The sequence below is a fragment of the Hypanus sabinus genome, chromosome 13, assembly GCF_030144855.1.
Source record: "Hypanus sabinus isolate sHypSab1 chromosome 13, sHypSab1.hap1, whole genome shotgun sequence".
In the NCBI taxonomy this organism is placed as follows: Eukaryota; Metazoa; Chordata; class Chondrichthyes; order Myliobatiformes; family Dasyatidae; genus Hypanus; species Hypanus sabinus.
The window spans coordinates 67,066,272-67,093,292 of NC_082718.1; the positions used below are offsets into that span (position 1 = coordinate 67,066,272).

Sequence of the window (27,021 nt, forward strand, 5' to 3'; positions counted from 1 at the left end):
CCACTGGGGAGAATGGGACAGTGTGGGGAATACAGAGACTGCGGGGGAGAATGGGACAGTGTTGAGATACAGTGACTGTAGGGGAGAATGGGACAGTGTGGGAAATATTGTGACCACTAGGGAGAATGGGACAGTGTGGGGAATACAGAGACTTCAGGGGAGAATGGGACAGTGTTGAGATGCAGTCACCATAGGGGAGAATGGGACAGTGTGGGTAATACAGTGAATGTGGGGGAGAATGGGATAGTGTGGAAAATACTGTGACCACTGGGGAGATTGGGACAGTGTTGAGATACAGTGACCATGGGGGAGAATGGGACAGTGTGGGGATACAGTGAACACAGGGGAGAATGGGACAGTGTGGAGATACCGTGAATGCATGGGAAATGGGACAGTGTGGGGAATACAGTGACTGCTGGGGAGAATGAGATAGTATGGGAAATACTGTGACCACTGGGGAGAATGGGACAGTGTGGGGAATACAGTGACCACTGGGGAGAATGCGACAGTGTGGGGAATACTGGAACCACAGGGAAGAATCGGCCAGTGTGGGAATACAGTGGCCGCGGGCAAGAATGGCACAGTGTAGGAAATACTGTGACCACTAGGGAGAATGAGACAGTGTGGGGAATACAGTGACCACTGGGGAGAATGGGACAGTGTGGGGAATACAGAGAAAGCAGGGGAGAATGGGACAGTGTGGGGAATATAGAGACCATGGGGGAGAATGGGACAGTGTGGGGAATACAGAGAAAGCAGGGGAGAATGGGATAGTGTGGGGAATATAGAGACCATGGGGGAGAATGGGACAGTGTGGGAAATACTGTGACCACTGGGGAGAATGGGACAGTGTGGGGAATACAGAGAAAGCAGGGGAGAATGGGATAGTGTGGGGAATATAGAGACCATGGGGGAGAATGGGACAGTGTGGGGAATACAGTGACTGCAGGGGAGAATGGGACAGTGCGGATACAGTGAACGAGTGGGAAATGGGACAGTTTGGGGAATAAAGTGACCGCAGGGCAAAATGGGACAGTGTGGGGAATACAGAGACTGCAGGGGAGAATGGGACAGTGTGGGGAGTACAGAGACTGCAGGGGAGAATGGGACAGTGTGGGGAGTACAGAGACTGCAGGGGAGAATGGGACAGTGTTGAGATGCAGTGACCATAGAGGAGAATGGGACAGCGTAGGAAATACAGTGACCACAGGGGAGAATGGGACAGTGTGGGGATACAGTAAACCCAGGGGAAATGGGACAGTGTGGGGAATACAGTGACCATAGGGAAGAATGGTATAGTGTGGGGAATATAGAGACCACGGGTGAGAATGGGACAGTGTGGGGATACAGTAAACCCAGGGGAAATGGGACAGTGTGGGGAATATTGTGACCACTAGGGAGATTGGGACAGTGGGGGGAATACAGAGACTTCAGGGGAGAATGGGACAGTGTTGAGATACAGTGAATGTGGGGGAGAATGGGATAGTGTGGAAAATACTGTGACCACTGGAGAGATTGGGACAGTGTGGGGAATACAGAGACTGCGGAAGAGAATGGGACAGTGTTGAGATACAGTGACCATGGGGGAGAATGGGACAGTGTGGAGATACCGTGAATGCATGGGAAATGGGACAGTGTGGGGAATACAGTGACTGCTGGGGAGAATGGGACAGTGTTGAGACGCAGTCACCATAGGGGAGAATGAGATAGTGTGGGAAATACTGTGACCACTGGGGAGAATGGGACAGTGTGGGGAATACAGTGAATGTGGGGGAGAATGGGACAGTGTTGAGATACAGTGACCATAGTGGAGAATGGGACAGTGTGGGGAATACAGTGACCACTGGGGAGAATGCGACAGTGTGGGGAATACTGGAACCACAGGGAAGAATCAGCCAGTGTGGGAATACAGTGGCCGCGGGCAAGAATGGCACAGTGTAGGAAATACTGTGACCACTAGGGAGAATGAGACAGTGTGGGGAATACAGTGACCACTGGGGAGAATGGGACAGTGTGGGGAATACAGTGACCACTGGGGAGAATGGGACAGTGTGGAGATACCGTGAATGCATGGGAAATGGGACAGTGTGGGGAATACAGTGACTGCTGGGGAGAATGAGATAGTATGGGAAATACTGTGACCACTGGGGAGAATGGGACAGTGTGGGGAATACAGTGACCACTGGGGAGAATGCGACAGTGTGGGGAATACTGGAACCACAGGGAAGAATCGGCCAGTGTGGGAATACAGTGGCCGCGGGCAAGAATGGCACAGTGTAGGAAATACTGTGACCACTAGGGAGAATGAGACAGTGTGGGGAATACAGTGACCACTGGGGAGAATGGGACAGTGTGGGGAATACAGTGACCACTGGGGAGAATGGGACAGTGTGGGGAATACAGAGAAAGCAGGGGAGAATGGGACAGTGTGGGGAATATAGAGACCATGGGGGAGAATGGGACAGTGTGGGGAATACAGAGAAAGCAGGGGAGAATGGGATAGTGTGGGGAATATAGAGACCATGGGGGAGAATGGGACAGTGTGGGAAATACTGTGACCACTGGGGAGAATGGGACAGTGTGGGGAATACAGAGAAAGCAGGGGAGAATGGGATAGTGTGGGGAATATAGAGACCATGGGGGAGAATGGGACAGTGTGGGGAATACAGTGACTGCAGGGGAGAATGGGACAGTGCGGATACAGTGAACGCGTGGGAAATGGGACAGTTTGGGGAATAAAGTGACCGCAGGGCAAAATGGGACAGTGTGGGGAATACAGAGACTGCAGGGGAGAATGGGACAGTGTGGGGAGTACAGAGACTGCAGGGGAGAATGGGACAGTGTGGGGAGTACAGAGACTGCAGGGGAGAATGGGACAGTGTGGGGAGTACAGAGACTGCAGGGGAGAATGGGACAGTGTTGAGATGCAGTGACCATAGAGGAGAATGGGACAGCGTAGGAAATACAGTGACCACAGGGGAGAATGGGACAGTGTGGGGATACAGTAAACCCAGGGGAAATGGGACAGTGTGGGGAATACAGTGACCATAGGGAAGAATGGTATAGTGTGGGGAATATAGAGACCACGGGTGAGAATGGGACAGTGTTGAGATACAGTGACTGTAGGGGAGAATGGGACAGTGTGGGAAATATTGTGACCACTAGGGAGATTGGGACAGTGGGGGGAATACAGAGACTTCAGGGGAGAATGGGACAGTGTTGAGATACAGTGAATGTGGGGGAGAATGGGATAGTGTGGAAAATACTGTGACCACTGGAGAGATTGGGACAGTGTGGGGAATACAGAGACTGCGGAAGAGAATGGGACAGTGTTGAGATACAGTGACCATGGGGGAGAATGGGACAGTGTGGAGATACCGTGAATGCATGGGAAATGGGACAGTGTGGGGAATACAGTGACTGCTGGGGAGAATGGGACAGTGTTGAGACGCAGTCACCATAGGGGAGAATGAGATAGTGTGGGAAATACTGTGACCACTGGGGAGAATGGGACAGTGTGGGGAATACAGTGAATGTGGGGGAGAATGGGACAGTGTTGAGATACAGTGACCATAGGGGAGAATGGGACAGTGTGGGGAATACTGGAACCACAGGGAAGAATCAGCCAGTGTGGGAATACAGTGGCCGCGGGCAAGAATGGCACAGTGTAGGAAATACTGTGACCACTAGGGAGAATGAGACAGTGTGGGGAATACAGTGACCACTGGGGAGAATGGGACAGTGTGGGGAATACAGTGACCACTGGGGAGAATGGGACAGTGTGGGGAATACAGTGACCGCTGGGGAGAATGGGACAGTGTGGGAATACAGTGACCACTGGGGAGAATGGGACAGTGTGGGGATACAGTGAACGCAGGGGAGAATGGGACAGTGTGGAGATACCGTGAATGCATGGGAAATGGGACAGTGTGGGGAATACAGTGAATGTGGGGGAGAATGGGACAGTGTGGGAATACAGTGAACGTGGGGGAGAATGGGGCAGTGTGGGGATACAGTGACCATAGGGGAGAATGGGACCGTGTGGGGAATACAGTGACCATAGGGGAGAATGAGACAGTGTGGGGAATACAGTGACCGCTGGGGAGAATGGGACAGTGTGGGAATACAGTGACCACTGGGGAGAATGGGACAGTGTGGGGATACAGTGAACGCAGGGGAGAATGGGACAGTGTGGAGATACCGTGAATGCATGGGAAATGGGACAGTGTGGGGAATACAGTGACCACTGGGGAGAATGGGACAGTGTGGGGAATACAGTGACCGCTGGGGAGAATGGGACAGTGTGGGAATACAGTGACCACTGGGGAGAATGGGACAGTGTGGGGATACAGTGAACGCAGGGGAGAATGGGACAGTGTGGAGATACCGTGAATGCATGGGAAATGGGACAGTGTGGGGAATACAGTGAATGTGGGGGAGAATGGGACAGTGTGGGAATACAGTGAACGTGGGGGAGAATGGGGCAGTGTGGGGATACAGTGACCATAGGGGAGAATGGGACCGTGTGGGGAATACAGTGACCATAGGGGAGAATGAGACAGTGTGGGGAATACAGTGACCATAGGGGAGAATGAGACAGTGTGGGGAATACAGTGAACGCAGGGGAGAATGGGACAGTGTGGGAATACAGTGAGCGCAGGGGAGAATGGGACAGTGTGGGGAATACAATGACCATAGGGGAGAATGAGACAGTGTGGGGAATACAGTGACCACTGGGGAGAATGGGACAGTGTGGGGAATACAGTGAACGCAGGGGAGAATGGGACAGTATGGGGAATACAGTGAACGCAGGGGAGAATGAGACAGTGTGGGAATACAGTGAATGTGGGGGAGAATGGGACAGTGTGGGGATACAGTGACCATAGGTGAGAATGGGACAGTGTGGGGAATACAGTGACCATAGGGGAGAATGGGACCGTGTGGGGAATACAGTGACCATAGGGGAGAATGGGACAGTGTGGGGATACAGTGACCATAGGTGAGAATGGGACAGTGTGGGGAATACAGTGACCATAGGGGAGAATGGGACCGTGTGGGGAATACAGTGACCATAGGTGAGAATGGGACAGTGTGGGGAATACAGTGACCATAGGTGAGAATGGGACAGTGTGGGGAATACAGTAACCATTGGAGAACAGAGGCAACACCAAGGACGTGAGATTTCCCCCCGCCTGAATTTTCTCCACTGTTCTATTCCCTAGGTCCCTGCCATGTGGATGGCCAAGTCCTACCCATCACTGAAGCCTTTGGGGAGTTACATCACTGATCTTCTGTCCAGGCTTCAGTTCTTTCAGGTAGTGATTTCCATTGTCATTGGACCACTCTCTGTTCTGTTTCCTACCAATTTCTCACCCCAGCAGAGGTGAGTTACCAACATCCTGGCAGCAACCTACTCCACCTCCTCTGTGCTCCCTTAAACCTTTCTCAGGAGTGCTGGCCCATAGACTCTCCGAGGCCTACCAACCACCCCCTTCCCCACCCTTTCTACAGAGAGGTAAAGAGGAGCACTACATTTCCACACAATGTCTGGGGAAAGATTGACATCCCCTACTGCCTGCATTGATTTTTCCCCCGCATGCAATTCCTTTCCACCTGTCTACTATCACGCCTCCTGTCTCCGCTCCTCCTTTCTTCTTCCCCCCACATTGTTCACATCTTCCCCATTCCACTCATCTTCAACTGAGCAGTGAAGCCCTTCACCTCCCTCCTGCTTACATTCAGCGTCCTCACCCTGCAGGTGCCCAACGTCGGCTTTGTACATGTATGCTTCAGTGATGAAGGGGTGTGAGGCAGTCAGAAGGGCTTGGTTTGGGGGTCCTGTCTTGTGTGGTGCTCCTAAAGATTAGTGGGTTCAACTATAATGTGATCAGCAGAGGCTTTAACAGGACATGGCTGTCATTTACAGGCCCTGCTCATCCTCCCTATTAAACTCCTGAAATAAGTTAGGAGCTGAGACTTCAAACATCTCCACTGATGTTTTTGTCACAGAGCACTCTGGCTCAGAAACAGACCCATCAGCCCATCGGATCTGTGTTGGGCTGTTATTCTGCCTAGTCCCACTGATCTGCATGTAGCTGTTCATACCTCTCCCATCCATGTGTGGGCATGTGCTGAAACTTGTCCTGCAGTGTGGGTGGGAATGCACGTTTGCAGTCTGTGAAGGTCCTTGTCTGATGTGATGTGTTTCAGGATTGGATTGCTCAGGGAATGCCGGCCGTGTTCTGGATCTCTGGCTTTTACTTCACTCAGAGCTTCCTGACGGGAACGCTGCAGAACTACTCACGCAAGTACCGGATCCCAGTGCATCACCTGAGCTTCCAGTTCACAGTCATGGACCAGGATCAGTCCATGTCAGCTCCACCAGTAAGCAACCTTCCCAAACCACGTCCTCCGTCGGCTTCCTGGAATTCACCACCCACTCTCACTCCACCAATTGAACTATCAGCCATTCACGAGGACATCTGCAGATGCTGGAAATTCAAACAACACACACAAAATGGTGGTGGGACACAGCAGGCCAGGCAGCATCTATAAGGAGAAGCACTGTCGACGTTTCGGGCCGAGACCCTTCATCAGTCATTCAGTCATTTTTATATCATGCTGATGCATGAACAGATTCATTGACAAATCAGTGATAACAACCCTATTTGGGATTTATCCGTTCAGATTTCCATCCAGTAAGGTGTCTGTGACTACACCACTGTCTTCTGACAGTCCTCCAGAGCTGCACCCATGAGTCCTTTCTTCTTCTCGAGTTCTTGCCATTTCGTCACCTTTCTCCTGCCAGTCTAAACCAATCCCATCACCCTGTGCCTCGTCTGTATTCCACTTTCCTCCATGTTCTCTCTAAATAACTGTCAAACTGCCAGCATATCTACATCCACCACTGTTCCAGGCACTGTCTAATCCCTGTGTAAGCAAAAAACTTGCTTCATAAAGATCCTTTAAACTTTCCCCCACTGGCCTATGTCTCCCATCAATTTCCATTCTACTTCCCATTCCCATTCCAACATGTCAGTCCACAGCCTCCTGTACTGCTGCGATGAGGCCACATTCAGATTGGCGAGGCGACACCTTGTATTCCGTCTGGGTTGCCTCCAACCTGATGACGTGAACATTGATTTCCCAAACTTCCAGTGATGGCCCCCACTTCCCCTTCACCATTCGCCATTCCCATTTTCCTTTCCCACCTCCCTCTGGTGCTCCTCCCCCTTTCATTTCTTCCATGGCCTTCTGTCCTCTCCTATCAAGTTCCCCCATTTCCAGCTCTCTATCTCCCTCACCAATCAATTTCCCGGCTCTTTACTTCTCCCCTCCCTCTCTCCCAGTTTCACCAATCACCTACGACCTTGTACCTCTTCCTCTCTGCCCCCCACTTTCTTACTCTGATTTCTAATCTTTTTTTTACAGTCCTGATGAAGGGTCTCAGTGCAAAATGTCGACTGTATTCTTCTCCATAGATGCTGCCTGGCCTGCTGAGTTCCTCCAGCATTTTGTGCATGTTGCTTTGATTTCCAGCATCCGCAGATTTTCTCTTGTTTAACCTAATATTTGTCATTTGACTGTCTACCCAATCAATGCCTCTCATAATTTTATAAACTTCTATCTGGTGTCCCCTTGGATTTGTCAATCCAGAGGAAACATCCAAGGTTTGTCCAACCTCTTCTCATATGCATGCTGTCTGCTCCAAGCAGCAACCTCGAAAGCCTTTCCAAAGTTTCTCAATCCTCCTATCTTGGGGAGACCAGAATTGGATGCAGTACTCCAGATGAGGTTTAACCAGAACTTTATATGGCTGTTTCATAACTTCCTGACCCTTGACCTCTATGCCTTGACTAAGAAAGACAAGTATGCCATGTGCCATCTTTACCACCCTATCAACCTGTGCAGCCACTTTGAGGAAGTGGCTTAAACCCCAAGATCCCTCTGCACATCAAAGGCCCTACCATTAACAGTGTTCTGTCCCTTTACATTTGATCCCCAAAATGCAACACCTCACTGAGAGTGCTGGAGATAATATCTGGTGTCCTTATAAAGTGCATGAGTGCTTTTGTGTCTGTCTGAAGACCGAGGGAAACTGGACACAGCAGCTGGTTGTGTCCTTGGCAGGGCTCCCTGATCCTGGCAGTGGCACAGTGACTCCACCGGCGCTGGCTGAGACCCTCAGCAGTACTCAGTGACCCTGTGACCTCAGCAATGTTCCCTGACCCCGGCAGTGACTCCATGACCCCAGTGGTGCTCTCTGACCCTGGCAGGGCCCCTCTCACACTAGCAATGCTTGCCATGTGAAAGTCAGCTGCAATTTCCAAAGATGACCTTTGAACCCAGACCATCCAGCTGAGGACAGCCACACTACTGATCACCCATGAATGCCATCACCCACTTCCTGTGGACCTCTAGCCATTGTTGGACTGAAAGCCTAATTTCCACTCATGAAAGCATCCAACTGAGGCTTAATCCAAAAGAAACCTGTCTGCTACTTACGAATTTGTCCTAAACTTCAGGTGGATGGAGTCTACATTAACGGTCTTTACATGGAAGGAGCCCAGTGGAACTGGCAGCAACATGTGATTGGGGAGTCCCTTCCCAAGGTTCTCTACGACAGTCTGCCTATTGTATCCTGACCTGAGCCCACAACTGCAGCACTAGGATTCACCTCAGTCTGGGCCACGTTATCACCTGTCCCAGCTGGGGGGGTGGAGTGGGACAGGGTTATCACCCATCCCAGCTGAGATGTGGTAGCCAGGGTTAACACCCGTCCCACCTGAGGGAGGCCAGTTATCACCCTTCCCAGCTGAGGGAGGGGCCAGGGTTATCACCCCTCCCAGATGAGGGAGGGGCCAGTTTTATAACCCATCCCAGATGAGGGAGGGGCCAGGGTTAACACCCGTCCCACCTGAGGGAGGGGCCAGTTTTATAACCCATCCCAGATGAGGGAGGGGCCAGGGTTAACACCCGTCCCACCTGAGGGAGGCCAGTTATCACGTCCCAGCTGAGGGAGGGGCCAGGATTATCACCCCTCCCAGATGAGGGAGGCCAGTTATCACGTCCCAGCTGAGGGAGGGGCCAGGATTATCACCCCTCCCAGATGAGGGAGGCCAGTTATCACGTCCCAGCTGAGGGAGGGGCCAGGGTTATCACCCCTCCCAGATGAGGGAGGCCAGTTATCACGTCCCAGATGAGGGAGGGGCCAGGGTTATCACCCCTCCCAGGCCAGTTATCACGTCCCAGATGAGGGAGGGGCCAGGGTTATCACCCCTCCCAGGCCAGTTATCACGTCCCAGATGAGGGAGGGGCCAGGGTTATCACCCCTCCCAGATGAGGGAGGCCAGTTATCACGTCCCAGATGAGGGAGGGGCCAGGGTTATCACCCCTCCCAGGCCAGTTATCACGTCCCAGATGAGGGAGGGGCCAGGGTTATCACCCCTCCCAGATGAGGGAGGCCAGTTATCACGTCCCAGATGAGGGAGGGGCCAGGGTTATCACCCCTCCCAGGCCAGTTATCACGTCCCAGATGAGGGAGGGGCCAGGGTTATCACCCCTCCCAGATGAGGGAGGCCAGTTATCACGTCCCAGCTGAAGGAGGGGCCAGGGTTATCACCCCTCCCAGATGAGGGAGGGGCCAGGGTTATCACCCCTCCCAGATGAGGGAGGGGCCAGGGTTATATGTGATGCTCTGGGCAAAGGAATGGATCCAGCAAGCCCTGGAAGTGGAGTCCTGAAAAGTCTGGAATACCCACAGAGTGAGATGCTTTCAAACTCCTCCCTGCCATTCACACCCTTAACCGGTTCCATCAGATTTGGTTCAAGCCAAGCAAAAAATCGTCATTCAAGGAGCAATCTAGCTATGAATGTCCAGGTGAGCTGTTGTCAATCCCTGAGCATTATCCAACACAGCACAATTTTACACAGTGCTAACACTGTTAATGTTTTTAACCTCAGCAAGGTGGGTTTGAGTCCAGAGGCTTCAACCACAGGAAGGGTGTTGAAATCCTGTATAGTGGATGCATCAGTTCTGCTCAGTCATGAGATTTACAGGGATCGGGTTACACAGGTGACTGTTTACGGAGATTCCAGTAAGGCAGAGCTGCAAGCAGTGGGTCTAAGTGAAGGGGTTAACCACTTAGAGACAGGTGAGAACAGGGAAGGAGAAATTTAAAATCTCAACTTTACTAGATGTGTATAGGGGGCATACAAGAGACAGCAGATGCTGGAACCTAGAGCAACACACATTTGGCTGGACGAACACAGCAGATCAGCCAACATCTGTGGGAGGGGAAGGAATTGTCAGCATTCCAGGGTGGAGTGGAAACCAAGCTGGCGTAAAAAAGATGAAGGGAGGGGTGACACAAGAAACTGCAGACGCTGGAAATGCATGGAAAACAGAGTCGTAGAGAAGTACAGCACAGAAACAAGCCCTTCTGCCCATCTAGTCCCTGTTGAACCATTTAAACTGCTTACTCTCATAGACCTGCACTAGGACCATAGCCCTCCATATCCCTACTATCCATGAACCTATCCAAGCTTCTCTTAAACATTGAAATCAAGCCCACATGCACCACTTGTGCTAGCAGCTCATTCCACACTCTCACAACCCTCTGAAGGAAGAAGTTTCCCTTCATGTTTCCTTAAATTTCTCACCTTAATCTATGACTTCTAGTTGTAGTCCGACCAAACCTTAGTGGAAAAAGCCTGCTTGCATTTACCCTATCTATACACCTCATAATCTTGTATGCCTCTATCAAATCTCCTCTCAATCTTTTATGTTCCAAGGAATAAAGTCCTAACCTATTCAATCTTTCCTTATAACTTGGGTCCTCCAGACCTGGCTACATCCTTGTTAATTTTCTCTGTTCTCTTTCAATCTTATTTACATCTTTCCTGTATGTAGGTAACCAAAACTGGACACAAAATCCCAATTTAGGTCTCACTAATATCTTATACAACTTCAACATAACATCCCATCTCCAGTACTCAATACATTGATTTATGAAGGGCAATGTGTTAAAAGTTTTTTTTTATGACCCTATCCACCTGTGATGCCACTTTCAATGAATTATGAACCTGTATTCCCATATCCCTTTGTTCTACCACATTCCTCAGTGCCCTACTTTCCACTGTGTAAGACCTACCCTGGTTGGTCCTACTGAACTGCAACACCTTGTATTTGTCTGCATTAAATTCCATTTGCCATTTTCCTAGCTAGTCCAGATCCTGCTACAAGCTGTCATAGTCTTCCTTGCTGTCCACTACACCCCCAATCTTGGTGTCATCCACAAATTTGCTGATCCAGTTAACCATGTTATCATCCAGATCATTGATATAGATGACAAACAATGAACAGCACTTGTTACAGGTCTCCAGTCAGCAAGGGAACCATCTACTATCACCCTCCTACAAAGCCAATGTCTAAACCAGTTTACTACCTCATCTTGAATGCTGAGTGACTGAATCTTCCTAACCAGACTCCCATGCGGGACCTTGTCAAATGCCTTCCCAAACTCCATATAGACAGCACCCACCGCCTTGTTATCATCAACTTTCCTGGTAACTTCCATGAAAAACTATAAGATTGGTTAGAAACATCCTACCATGCTCAAAGCCATGTTGACTATCCCTAATCAGTCCATAACTATCCAAATACTCATAGATTTGGTCCCTTAGAATACCTTCTAATAACCTTCCCACCACTGATGTCAGACTCAGCGGCCTATAATTTCCTGAATTCTAGAATCTTTCTTAAACAGTGGAACAACATTGGCTATCCTCCAATCCTCCGGTACCTCACCTGTCACTAATGATGATTTGTATATCTCTGCTAGGTATAGATATATTTATGAATCTCTGCACTTGCCTCACACAGGGTCTGAGAGAACACCTTGTCAGAGCCAGGGGATTTATCCACCTTAATTTGCCTTGACAGCAAACAGCTCTTCCTCTGTAATGTGTATTGAGGCCATGAAGTCAATGCTGCTTTGCCTCACTTGTATAGGCTCTGTGTCTGTCTCTTGAGTAAATATAGATTTTAAAAATCCATTGAAGATCTCCCCTATCTCTTTAGGCTCCAAGCCTGGAGTGCCATTCCAATCTTCCAGAGGACCAATTCTGGCAGAGTGAGAGAGGGCCAAGCAGGTGGACTGAGGAGGATGGAGGATAATGGTACAGGAAGGGGAGGTGAAGGGGGAGACAGAGGTTAGAGGGTGATAAGTTGCCCTTTTCTTGTCTGCTTCCACATACCACTGGTAATCTACAGTGGTCAATTAACCCAACGCCTCCATGTTTTGGGAGGTGGCATGAAAACTGGGGAAAATGTCATACAGTCAGAGAGAGGACATACAAACTCTGTCAGGAGTGAGATGGTAGCTCCACCTGGATGCAGAGTACTTGCATTCTCCAATCCTTGCTCTTCTCCAACAATCTAGCCTGCAACAGCTGCCCCTGTTTTAAGAGAGAGAGGTACTGAGGGCCAGGACACAGTCACTGATAAAGCAAACTCTCACCTTTTGACCAGACTCCCAGTACTAATTGTCAAGGTGGATGGCTGATGTATGACACATCCCTGCAGAAGTCACAGTGAAAAAGACAGCTCCTGCAAAGGAAACCTTTGCACCTTTCAGTGCATTTCCTAAATGCAGCACAGAGAGCCCACTGGTGCATTGTCCCTCGGAAAGGCCAACTGACCTCCTGCTCCATAACAAGACTAGTCCATTTTCTGCTTCTACCCTGTTGGCCTGTGCCAACAGAAAAAAAATTACCCTATGCCAAGTCATTCCATTCTCCTTAAAAACCTTCATAGAATCTGATCTGTTACCCTCCCAGATAACACGTTCACAGCAGCTTCTCCTTACGCTCATTCCTGAATCACATTTTATTTAATTGTACACAGGGAAAACAGCCGGGCCCCTGTCTGAAATTTGAACAAAGAAATGCTATATTTATACAGAATTGACTAGTGGATACAGATGTTGACAAATTGATAATCTTCTGTATGTTTAAATAATCAATCATTATTCAGAGTAAAAATATTAATAGTCAATAGAAACTACAAGCTAATAGCTGATGACTTTTGGAAGTTTGTGAAGTACTTGTTCCCTAGTTGGTGTGCACCTTTCACCTTCACTTGCATCCTTGCCTCAGTGTGCCAAATGGCTCCAGACCCCTGCCGTGCAAAAGGAGGCAATCTTTTTTGCCTGGGTGGACTGCACATGATATGTAAACTATCCTAGACTGCCTTGCTGCATTTTTCACAAACTCGCTGTGAGATTATTCCCTCACCTTCCTCTGGTTTTCCCCATATCCATTATCCCCTGATTCAATGTCAGAAAGAGTGGGATCTCCCAGTGGCCACCCATTACAATTCTACTTCCCATTCCCATTCTGACATGTCAGTCCATGGCCTCCTTTACTGCCATGATGAAGCCACACAGGTTGGAGGAATAACACCTTAATATCCGTTTGGATAGTCTCCAACCTGATGGCATGAACATTGATCTCTCAAGCTTCCAGTAATTGCCCCCACCCTTCCTTCTTCTTCACCATTCCCCATTCCCATTTCCCCCCTCACCTTATTTCCTTACCTGCCTATCACCTCACTCTGATGCTCCTCCCCCTTCCTCTCCCAGTCCCGACGAAGGGTCTCAGCCTGAAACATCAACAGCGCTTCTCCCTATAGATGCTGCCTGGCCTGCTGTGTTCCACCAGCATTTTGTGTGTGTTGCTTGAATTTCCAGCATCTGCAGATTTCCTCCTGTTTGCCTCCTCCCACTTCCCTTTTGTTCCCTGGCCTTCTGTCCTCTCCCATCAGATTCCCCCCTCTCCAGTCCTTTATCTCTTTCGCCTATTGACTTCCCAGCTCTTTGCTTCGCCCCTTTCCATCTTCTGTTCTCACCTATCACCTACTACCTTGTACTTCCTCCTCTCCTTCCCCCATCTTCTTACTCTGACTTCAAAGCTCTTTCTTTCCAGTCCTGACGAAGGGTCTCGGCCCGAAACGTCAACAGTGCTTCTCCTTATAGATGCTGCCTGGCCTGCTGTGTTCCACCAGCATTTTGTGTGTGTTGCACACAGATTAGTGCTCTTTTTGAAACTGCAACTTAACTTTTTAGCTTTTCTCTTCCCTTTGCAGGCTATTTACTTTTGTCTGCCTGACATGCTCTTTGTATATTTTTGTCTTTTTGTCTTTCAATTTTGTTGCATTTTTAGATCATAAACTGTAGGGGCAGAATCGAGTCTGACCCATCTTCCCCTCAGCCCCAATCTCCTGCCTTCTCATCCTAACCCTTTCATGTTTTGACCAAACAGAAATCTATTACTTCTGACTTGCATATTCATAAAGACAGCTGCATGTGGAAAAGAATTCCACAAATTTATCACTCTCTGGCTAAAGAAATTTTTCTCATCTTCATTCTAAAAGGATTTTGCTCTATATTGAGGCTGTGTCCTTTGGTCTTAGACTCTCCCAGCATGGGAAACATCCTCTCCACATCCAGTCTATTGAGCTCTTTCAACATTCAATAGGTTTCAATTGGTCATCCTGAATTCTTCTGAATTCTAGTGAATACAGGCCCAGAACTATCAAATACTCTTCATATGACAAGCTAATCAATCCTGGAATCTTTTTCATAAACTTCCTTTGAACTGTCTCCAGTTTCAGCACATCCTTTCTAAGTTCAGAGATCCAAAACTGCTCACAGTTTACATTGAGGCTCCACCAGTGCTTTATAAAGTCTCAACATTACATTCTTGCTTTTATATTGTAGTCCTCTTGAAATGAATGCGAACATTACATTTGCCTTCCTCACCACAGACTCAACCTGCAAATTAACCTTTAGGGAATCCTGCTCAAGGACTCCCAAGTCCCTTTGTGCCTCAAATTTTAAATTTTTTTCTCCATTTAGACAATAGTCTATCCTTTTATTTCTTCTTCCAAAGTGCATGACCATACAATTCCCAACACTGTGTTCCATCGGCCACTTTTTCCCCATTCTCCTAATCTGTCTATAGCCTCTCTCTTTCCTCAAAACTACCTGCCCCTCCACCTATCATCATATCAACAGCGAACTTTGCAACAAAGCCATCAATTCCATCATCCAAGTAATTGATACATGAGGTAAAAAGAATTAGTCCCAACACAGAACCCTGTGGGACACCACTGGTCTCTGACAGCCAGTCAGAATAGGCTCCCTTTATTCCCACTCTTTGCTTCCTGACAATCAGCTACTGCTTTATCCATGCTAGAATCTTTCCTGTAATATCATAGGCTCATAGCTTGTTAAGCAGCCTCATGTGTGGCAGCTTGACAAAGGCCTTCTGACAATCTAAGTACACAACATCCTCTGATTCTCCTTTGTTGTTGCTGCTTGTTATTTCTTCAAAGAATTTTTGTCAGGCAAGATATTCCCTTGAGAAAACCATGCTGACTATTTTATCATGTCCCTCCAAGTACCCTAAAACCAGATCCTTAACAATCAATTTCATCATCTTCCCAACCATGGAGGTCAGACTAACTGGTCTATAATTTCCTTTCTTCTGCCTCTCTCCTTTCTTGAAGAGTGGAGTGACATTTGCAATTTTCCAGTCTTCCAGAACCATACTAGAATCTAGTGGTTCTTGATTACTAATGCCTCCACAATCTCTTCATCCACCTCTTTCAGAACCCTGAGGTGTACACCATCTGGTCCAGGTGACTTATCTACCTTTACACCTTTCAGTTTCCCAAGAACTTTCTCCCAAGGAATGGTAACTTCACACGCTTCTGACCCATGACATTCTGGAACTTCCACCACACTGCTAGTATCTTCCACAGTGAAGACTGATGCAAAATACTTATCGAGTTCATCCACCATTTCCTTGTCCCCCATTACTCCCATCCCAGTATCATTTTCCAGCAGTCCAATATCCACTCTCTCCTCTCATTTACCCTTGATGTACCTGAAGAAACTTTTGGTATCCTCTTTAATATTATTGGCTAGCATCGTGTTCCATCTTTTCCTTCTTAATGACTTTTTAGTTGCCTTCTGTTGGTTTTTAAAAGCTTCCTCATCCACTAACTTCCCACTAATTTTTTTTTGAATTGAATTGAGTTGAATTGACTTTATTTCTTACAACCTTCACATACACAAGGAATAAAATATTTATGTTATATCTCTGTCTAAATGTGCAATGTGCAATCATTGTAATTTATAATACACTCAAAGCAGCATGAATTAATCAGTCTGATGGCCTGGTGGAAGAAGCTGGTCTGGAGCCTGTTGGTCCTGGCTTTTATGCTGCAGTTTTGTTTCCTGGACGGTAGCAGCTGGAACAGTTTGTGGTTGGGGTGACTCGGATCCCCAATGATCATTCGGGCCATTTTTACACACCTATTGCTGTAAATGTCCTGAATAGTGGGAAGTTAGTGCACCACTCTCTGCAGAGTCCTGTGATTAAGGCAAGTACAGTTCCCATACCAGGTAGTGATCCAGCCAGTCGGGATGCTCTCAATTGTGCCCCCATAGAAATTTCTTAGAATCTGGGGGCCCATACCAAACTTCAACTGTTTGAGGTGAAAGAGGTGCTATTGTGCCTTTCTCACCACATAGCTGGTGTGCACAGACGATATGAGATCCTCAGTGATGTGGATGCTGAGGAACTTAAAGCTGTTCACCCTCTCAACATCAGATCCATTGATGTCAATAGGGGTTAGCCTGCCTTCATTCTCCTGTAATCCACAACACAGCTCCTTTGTTCCTGCGACATTGAAGGAGGCTGTTTTCTTGACACCACTATGTCAGAGAGATGACTTCTTCCTGTAGCCACCTCATTATTGTTTGAGATTAGGCCAATCAATGTAGTGTTGTCGGCAAATTTAATTAGCAGATTAGAGCTGTGAGTGGCAACACTGTCATGGGTATACAGGGAGTAAAGGAAGGAACTATTATATGCTTTATATCGCTCTATTATATGCCCTTCCTTAGGCTTTTATGTTGACTTTGACTTACCTTGACAGCCACAGTTATGTTATCTTGCCTTTAGATCCTGTGCCTTCCAAATTGCTTCCAGAAATTCCAGCCTTTGTTGCTCTGCTGTCATCCCTGCCAGTGTTCTTTTCTAATCAATTTTGGCCTGCTCCTCTCTCATGCCTCTGTAATTCCCTTTACTCCACTGTAATACTGATATATCTGACTTCAGCTTTTTCTTCTCAAATTTCAGGGTGAAATCGATTATATTACAATCACTTACCCTCCCCGCCCCCCGACCCCAACCATGGGTTCTTTTACCTTAAGCTCTCTCATCAATTCTGGTTCATTACACAACATCCAATCCGGAATAGCTGATCCTCTAGTGGGCTCAACCAGGGGCTGCTCTAAAAAGTCAACTCATATGTGTTCTAGAAATTCTCCCTCTTGGAAGCCACCACCAACCTGATTTTCCCAACCTACCTGCATATTGAAATCCCCCTTGACTATTGTAACATTGCCTTCTTGGCATGCATTTTCTATCTTCCATTGTAACTTGTAGACCACATCCTTATTACTGCTTGGGGGTCTGTATATAACTTCCATCAGGGTCTTTTTACCCTCGCAGTTCCTTAGCTCTATCCACAATGATTCAGCACCTTTCAACCCTATGTCACCTCATCCTAATTGTTTGATTTAATTTTTTTTACCAACAGGGCAACACCACCCCTCTGCCTTCCTGCCTGTCCTTTCAATACAATGCATATCCTTGGACATTAAGCTCCCAGTTATAACCTTCTTTCAGCCATGATTCAGTGATAAGCATCATACATGACAATCTGTAACTGTGCTGCATCAACTTTATTCCATACACTACACACATTCAAACACCTTCAGTCCTATATTCATCACCCCTTTTGATTTTGTCTGCCTTTTACATTGCATCTCATCTTGTTGGCTGCAATTTTGCCCTATCAACAGCCTTTCCTTACTAGGGTCCTCACTACACACTTCTCTGTAAACCAACCTACATCATCTTCAGCACTATCACTCCCCCCCCCCTGCCAAATTAATTCAAACTCACCCAAACAACTCTAGCCAACCTGTCCACAAGAATATTGGACCCCCTCATGTTCAGGTGTAGCCCATCCCTTTTGTACTTTCCCCAGAAGAGATCCCAATGATCCATAAATCAGAAACTCTACCCCCTCCATCAGTTCCTCATCCATAGATTCACCTGCCAAATCATTCATTCTTTCCCTCACTGGCACATGGCACAGGGAGCAATCCAGAGATTACTATTGTGGAGCTCCTTTTTCTCAGCTCCCTGAAATCTCTCTTCAGGACCTTCTTGCCTTGGCTACCTTTGTCATTGGTGCCAATGTGGTGCCTAGACTTCTAGCTGCTCACCCTCTCCCTTAAGAATGCCATGAAACCGATCTGAGACACTCCTGATCCTGGCACCAGGGACCAACATACCATCCTGGTGTCTCTATCAAGCCTACAGAATCTTGGCTCTGTTCCTCTGACTATGGAATCTCGTGTCAGCACTGCAGTCTTCCTCACCTCTCCGCCCTTCTGAGCCTCAGCACCAGACTCAGTGTCAGGGATCTAGTCACTGTGGTTCCACCCTGGTAGGTCATCCCCTCAACAGTATACTTATTATACTGTATACTTATTACAGAGGGAATGGCCACTGATTATTCATTTCCCCTCATTCTCCTGACAGTCACCCAGTTACCAGTCTCCTGCAAACTAGGGGTGACTACCTCCCTGTTGCTCGGTCTATCACCTCCTCATTCTCCCACATGAGTTAAAGGTCATCAAGCTGCAGTTTTATTTCCTTAATATGTTCTCTCGGGAGCTTCCGATCAGTCCATCTAGTACGGATGTGTTTTTCTGAGAGACTGGAAGTCTCACAGACTTTCTGTGTTCCACACACAGTACAAAACACTGCCCCTGAGTAATTCTCACTACACTAAGCTGCCCTAACAGATGAGGAATGAACAAAAAGAGAAAGTCACCAGATACTTTACCTCGCCCAGGCCTGATGAGCAAAAGCCACTGTACAGATTGGCACACTCAAAAGAATAGGTGCTCCAAGCAAGGCCACACTGCTTGCACTTGCAATATTTTTATTCATTCTTTCTAATGAATCCTTCTTTGTTCATTGGTCACCACAAAACTCAAAGAAATTGCCATGAAGTTCTGCCTTTTAAATCTTGATTGCAGACCAAATTGAAAAGGTAGCTCTTTTTAGAACATAGAACGTGTGCTGACCCACAAGCCCTGCCTCCCATATAACCCCCCACCTTAAATTCCTCCATAAACCAGTCTAGTAGTCTCTTAAACTTCACTAGTGTGTCTGCCTCCACCACAGACTCAGGCAGTGCATTCCAAGCACCAACCACTCTCTGAGTGAAAAACCTTCCTCTAATATCCCCCTTGAACTTCCCTCCCCTTAACTTAAAGCCATGTCCTCTTGTACTGAACAGTGGTGCCCTGGGGAAGAGGCGCTAGCTGTCCACTCTGTCTATTCCTCTTAATATCTTGTACACCTCTATCATGTCTCCTCTCATCCTCCTTCTCTCCAAAGAGTAAAGCCCTAGCTCCCTTAATCTCTGATCATAATGCATACTCTCTAAACCAGGCAACATCCTGGTAAATCTCCTCTGTACCCTTTCCAATGCTTCCACATCCTTCCTATAGTGAGGTGACCAGAACTGGACACAGTACTCCAAGTGTGGCCTAACTAGAGTTTTGTAGAGCTGCATCATTACATCGCGTCTCTTAAACTCTATCCCTCGAGTTATGAATGCTAACACCCCATAAGTTTTCTTAACTACCTTATCTACCTGTGAGGCAACTTTCAGGGATCTGTGGACATGTACCCCCAGATCCCTCTGCTCCTCCACACTACCAAGTATCCTGCCATTTACTTTGTACTCTGCCTTCGAGTTTGTCCTTCCAAAGTGTACCACCTCACACTTCTCCGGGTTGAACTCCATCTGCCACTGCTCAGCCCACTTCTGTATCCTATCAATGTCTCTCTGCAATCTTCAACAATCCTTTACACTATCTACAACACCACCAACATTTGTGTCATCTGCAAACTTGCCAACCCACCCTTCTACCCTCTCATCCAGGTTATTAATAAAAATCACAAAAAGTAGAGGTCCCAGAACAGATCCTTGTGGGACACCACTAGTCACAACCCTCCAATCTGCATGTACTCCCTCCACCACGACCCTCTGCCTTCTGCAGGCAAACACACTCTTCCTCCTTGTTGATTGGTTGCTGCAAAACTTTTACTTTTCACTTTTATGCTTCACTTTTAAATCTGCATTTGTTTGGTATGTGAGCCCCTGCCACAGTGGTAACGTGATTTGTTCAGCCTGGCAGTTTTCTGTTTAGACGATGCATTTTTATTTATGCTCACTCACATTCCTGACTGCAATTCAGTTGTGTCTCTCTGTGGTTTCTATTGAAACAGCAATTTCAACTTCTCCTTTAAATGTAGCTGTGCTTCAGTTTGGAGCTATTTTTGAATGCTTTCTTTAAGATTCCACAAAATAAACAATCACTTAGTGTATTATTAAGACCATTATTAAATTGACAATGCTCAGACAATCTCTTTAATTTAGCCTCATAAGCTGAAATGGACTCCCTTTTGATTCCATTTATGAAACCTAACGTGTTCTGCAATCAACAGCGGTTTTGGTTCTAAGTGTTCCTTCATTACTTTGACAGTATCAGAAAGGCTTATTTCTGCTGGTTTGGTTGGAGCAGTTAATCTTCAAAGCAAACTATGCCTTTCATCCCATTGTAATCAATACCTCACTTCTCATTGTCAATTTCATTTGCTTCCAAATATTGTTGAATTAGCTTCATATACATGAGCCAATTACCCATTGTATAATCAAACTCATCAATCCTTTCTGATGTAGCCAGCCATTTCTGCATTTATTTATGATTATTATCACCTGCTATTCAATCTTTATGAACCCATGAATTCTTCCATTTTCTTTTTTTTCAAGCGACTTCATCTTTGCACTTGCTGGGCTGCGTTTTTTTTTACGCTGCTTTTTTTAATTGGAACATCTTTCTGCTCTTCAACAAGTTCATCTCAGGTTCATTTTAAAAAGACCTCAGCGCTACTGTTATGTTTGTAACTTCAAAATCTTAAGCTAATTCAAAGGAAGAGACGGGAGTTCTGGAATGTTGGTCTAACTTTGCGTACAGTTTAAGAAAGGCGCACACATATCACATGCAAGTGTGAGGACATATGCAATTCACATATTTATACAAATAACTCATAATTAGTTATTTAAAGAACAAAAGGATTAATCAAATGTGTCAAGTCAACTCAAGTCAAATTTATTGTCATTCAACTATGTTTGATGTCTGTCTGTCTCGAAGGACAATGAATGATAACGATCACCATCACAAGCCTGGGCAGAAGCAATAGAGATTCTCAGATGCCCAGTTATCAAGATCCCCCTCTCGACCTCACCAGTGTAGTCCAAAGGAAAGCTTATGAAGCTGCAGGAGCTGCCAGAAGGATGTTCAATGATATCCAGCCACCTTAGGGGCTCCACTCCAGATTTGCTGTCTGGGTTTACTTCTCTCCCCCGAGGCTGCCCATGAGGCAGAGGGGCTATTTACCCACAGAGGGGATCAGGTTCACACCGGTGGGCCAACATGCTACACGTGCAGGGGCCAGACCTCCTCCCTGTCCACTGTAGTGCAGCCCGAGTCTGAAAGCTTCCGTGTGTCACCAGCACGAGGCTTGCTATTGGAGAGGATGTGTATGGCAGAGAGAGACTTACCAGGTCAGATCTGTGTGTTTATAGAATGCATTAGTCCTTAGTCCAATCATAATCCATACTCTCTAAACTATAAACACAGCACACCACTCCCCCTTCCTGCCCCCCAGCAATATTTGTGCCAGCCCCTTCTTGCCCTTTCAGTCATGTTGTAATCTCTGAACGTCTTCTGAAGCTCCATCTACTCACCCGACAATCTCTAACCCGCCGCTTAATTTTTTCAGAGAACTAAATCATGTTAGACAAGCAAAGCATAGCGTCCTCAACAGATAGTCATATTTTTCCAAGAACAGTCATGGAGTTTATAGCACAGGAACAGGCTCTTCGACCCACATACCTCCTAGCTCACGGACAGTTCCGATCCCAATGTTAGAAGACTCTCGAACGGACCACTTACAATCACAGTGAACTCTTGACCTCACATACCATTTGCATCTTATTGTCGGCCCGCTCTGCACTTTCTCTGTAACTGCTACTCTTCATTCTGCATTCTGTTGTTGCTCTTTCCTCTGTACCACCTCAAAGTGTTTATGCTTTGAAATGAAATGTCTGAACAAAGGTTTTCACTGTAGCTCAATAAGAACAGTCCCACATCCACTCCAACCCTTTTCCCACCTGCAGTAATCCCACGTGCCTTTCCTACTCCAGTGCCTGACCAAATGCTCTTAAATATAGTGACTATTCAATTCTGCCACCTCCTCAGACTGATTTCCAGATATCAACCACTCTCTGTTAAAAAAATAATTATAAATTCCCTTTAAAACTCCTTCCCCTCATCTTGTACATCTACCCTCTTGTTTTTGATACCCCTACCATGGGAAAAAGATTTGACTATTAACCTTATCTACGCCTCTCATAATGTTAGACACCCTCTAACAGGTCACTCCTCGGTCTCCTTTGATCCAGGCAAAACAAGCCCAGCTTATCCATTCACACCCGGGGGGGCATTGCTTAAGGCCTCCAATTGCTTAAGGCAACATCCTGGTGAATCTCCTCTGTGGACTCTCTAGCTCAACCAGTCATTCTGCCCAACAACTCATAAATGACTCTTTGCCAGACCAAAACTAGCCCTGCAGCCTCCCTCTCTGACCCCAGCCCAGTATTAATCACCCACTCCACTGTCCACCCCTGCCCCACTCTCACCTTGTAACCCAGACTAACCAACCATCCCAGTCTTTCACATGTATTGTTTTTTACTGTTTCAAATACTTATTCAACTTCCCAGCAAGCTGTTTAGGAGGCACAGTAATGTAGCAGTTAGCATAACTCTATTTCTGTGCCAGCGACGTGGGTTTAGTTCTGCCACTGTTTTTTATGTTCTTCCCATGACCATGTGGTGCTCCAGTTACCTCCCATATCAAGAAAATGTATAGTTTAATAGATTAATTGGTTGTATAGGTATAATTGGATGGTGTGGCCTTGTTGGGCCTGTTACCAAGCTGTATCTCCCCAAATCCAAACCTAAACTACTTTATATTTACTGAAGAAAAACACATGAGAATTTACAGTGTATTCTTGATGTTAGTAGCTGAGAATGTTGCTGTGTTAATGTTGCTGTGTTGTTGGGATGGGAGCCACTCTGACATTCTGGATTCTTTGCTGCACAGTTTACAAGACCAGCATTCGGCGAGGGATGCTCTTGACCACCGGTCACTCCACCAACTACATTCTGACAATCAGCCTCCCCTCTGACCAGCCTCAGAACCACTGGATCAACAGGGGAGTCGCCTGCTTGTGCCAGCTCGATTACTGAGCACGTGGAGACTTCGGCTGCGGCCCGTATGGACACCTGCTCCATGTGGCTTGTCATTCAGGAAAGCGACTGCCTCCTGCTGCTGTGGGACTAGGGAATCTGCACTCTTATCCACAGCTACTGACTACTGATGTACTCACTGTGCATGCTTTCAATGTAGTTTGCCTTACTGCTTATCTATTGTCAATTGACCAAGCTTGTGTGAGGAACAGACTGAAATGGTCTGATTGAATCCCTCATCCTTTCCTTTACTGAGTTCACTCTGTGCCTGGTGTGCTACCAAGCACGGAGTGTGAACATCTACCAGTGTTCACCCTCTTCAGCCTGATTAAAGGGAATCATTTCACAAACAGGTGGCAATGCAAATTCATTGAAAAGTCTTTTCTCCACACTGGTGTCGGTTCTGTGAAGGGGGACATCAAGCAGGGCAAAGAGCAACAAGTTGTCAGGACCCCATATCTTTCCTGTTCTGAACAGAACCTCTGAAGGGAGCTGCTTACCATTAACTAAGGAGAGGTAAGGAGGGGATATTAGAACTGAGATGCCAGATTATTGAAACTTGCCATCAGAAGGCACGAGGCAGAGGTGGAGCTGGAGCAGTGTGGAGATGTTGCAGCATTGAAAGGGCGTCAGAGGACAGAGTCAATGTGAAAGCTGACCAGGAGGTGATCTAGGTAAGAGGGGACTTCTCTGGGGTTGATCATTTGCGTGGTGGGTCAGGACAGACCAAAGGTTTGGATGATGGCAAGTTCAAGCAGGATGTAAGGTGGAAGTTCACAGGTGTGCACTGGGGGCATGGTGAGAGCTGAGGTCTATGTAGCAGTGAAGCTGAGTGCGAACTGGAAGACAGTGATGATGTTACTGTTGATATGCAGGTTAGAAGGCAATATCACAGTTCTTGTACAAGGCTAGTTATGCACCTTCTTGGGCAGTCTGAAAAACTGGTCAGGAAGGGGTAGAATTTATGGTACAGGGCAGCAATTAGTTGGGGGGAAGCTTGAATGTGGCTGTATCAATGGTGGTGCGAAGGAGGTGGAGTGGTGTCAGTGTGCATGTGAGAACCCGTCCCTAGGTTCAGGCCGAGCAGGAGGTTTCAGAACCACATCCTTGGTGGCGGGGGTGGGGGGGGGGGGGAATGCAGGAGTTGGCAACGTGGAAACATTAAAAGCAGATTGGTACAGGTGAATGAGCATTGAAGCATCACAGGGTGGGATCAGCCTGCTGGAGCCAGAGGTGGGGATGACAATTGCTGTGGTCATCTCTGTCAGATTGAAAACCAGCTGAGCAAAATGCAGAAGGGTAAATTACCACGGTTATCATCAGATTACTTACAGCACATTACAGTAAATAACAGGACTGTCAGCCCACACTGTTGTGTTGACATTTGAACCTACTCCACAGTCAACCCCACCTTTGCCTCCGACACAACTCATCACCCTCCATTTTCCATACATTTGTGTATCCACTGAAATTCATAAATATCACTAATTTTGCAGCCTCGATGACCGCAACCTGCAGTATTACTGACACCACACCCGGTAGTGTCACCGACATCACATCCGGCAGTGTCACCGACATCACATCCGGCAGTGTCACCGACGTGGCATCTGGCAGTGTCACCGACGTGGCATCCGGCAGTGTCACCGACATCACATCCGGCAGTGTCACCGACGTCACATCCGGCAGTGTCACCGACGTCACATCCGGCAGTGTCACCGACATCACATCCGGCAGTGTCACCGACGTCACATCCGGCACTGTCACCGACATCACATCCGGCAGTGTCACCGACGTGGTATCCAGCAGTGTCACCGACATCACATCCTGCAGTGTCACCGACATCACATCCGGCAGTGTCACCGACATCACATCCGGCAGTGTCACCGACATCACATCCGGCAGTGTCACCGACATCACATCCGGCAGTGTCACCGACGTCACATCCGGCACTGTCACCGACATCACATCCGGCAGTGTCACCGACGTCACATCCGGCAGTGTCACCGACGTGGCATCCGGCAGTGTCACCGACATCACATCCGGTAGTGTCACCGACATCACATCCGGCAGTGTCACCGACATCACATCCGGCAGTGTCACCGACGTGGCATCTGGCAGTGTCACCGACATCACATCCGGCAGTGTCACCGACGTGGCATCTGGCAGTGTCACCGACATCACATCCGGCAGTGTCACCGACATCACATCCGGCAGTGTCACCGACATCACATCCGGCAGTGTCACCGACATCACATCCGGCAGTGTCACCGACGTGGTATCCGGCAGTGTCACCGACATCACATCCGGCAGTGTCACCGACATCACATCCGGCAGTGTCACCGACATCACATCCAGCAGTGTCACCGACATCACATCCGGCAGTGACACCGACATCACATCCGGTAGTGTCACCGACATCACATCCGGCAGTGTCACCGACATCACATCCAGCAGTGTCACCGACATCACATCCGGCAGTGTCACCGACATCACATCCGGCAGTGTCACCGACGTGGCATCCGGCAGTGTCACCGACGTGGTATCCAGCAGTGTCACCGACATCACATCCAGCAGTGTCACCGACATCACATCCGGCAGTGTCACCGACATCACATCCGGCAGTGTCACCGACATCACATCCGGCAGTGTCACCGACGTGGTATCCGGCAGTGTCACCGACATCACATCCGGAAGTGTCACCGACATCACATCCGGCAGTGTCACCGACATCACATCCGGCAGTGTCACCGACGTGGTATCCAGCAGTGTCACCGACATCACATCCGGCAGTGTCACCGACATCACATCCGGCAGTGTCACCGACATCACATCCGGCAGTGTCACCGACGTCACATCCGGCAGTGTCACCGACGTCACATCCGGCAGTGTCACCGACATCACATCCAGCAGTGTCACCGACATCACATCCGGCAGTGTCACCGACATCACATCCGGCAGTGTCACCGACATCACATCCGGCAGTGTCACCGACATCACATCCAGCAGTGTCACCGACATCACATCCGGCAGTGTCACCGACATCACATCCGGCAGTGTCACCGACATCACATCCGGCAGTGTCACCGACATCACATCAGGCAGTGTCACCGACATCACATCCGGTAGAGTCACCGACATCACATCCGGCAGTGTCACCGACATCACATCCGGCAGTGTCACCGACATCACATCAGGCAGTGTCACCGACATCACATCCGGCAGTGTCACCGACATCACATCCGGCAGTGTCACCGACGTCACATCCGGCAGTGTCACCGACGTGGTATCCAGCAGTGTCACCGACATCACATCCGGCAGTGTCACCGACATCACATCCGGCAGTGTCACCGACGTGGTATCCGGCAGTGTCACCGACATCACATCCGGTAGAGTCACCGACATCACATCCGGCAGTGTCACCGACATCACATCCGGTAGAGTCACCGACATCACATCCGGCAGTGTCACCGACATCACATCCGGT

The 27,021-nt window shown here is 48.0% G+C and overlaps 1 protein-coding gene across 1 annotated transcript in view; it reads left to right on the forward strand.

Annotated features, from left to right (window-relative positions):
* The window catches only part of LOC132403373 (dynein axonemal heavy chain 3-like), a 990,878-nt gene extending 966,855 nt beyond the window's left edge, over positions 1-24,023 (forward strand). The window contains exons 70-74 of the mRNA XM_059986790.1: positions 5,223-5,315; positions 6,211-6,384; positions 8,526-8,636; positions 9,820-9,880; positions 23,392-24,023. Coding sequence (XP_059842773.1) covers positions 5,223-5,315; positions 6,211-6,384; positions 8,526-8,636; positions 9,820-9,880; positions 23,392-23,537 — 585 coding nt within the window. The 3' untranslated portion in view covers positions 23,538-24,023. The remainder of the gene's footprint in view (positions 1-5,222; positions 5,316-6,210; positions 6,385-8,525; positions 8,637-9,819; positions 9,881-23,391) is intronic.
* Positions 24,024-27,021: the final 2,998 nt, after the last annotated feature.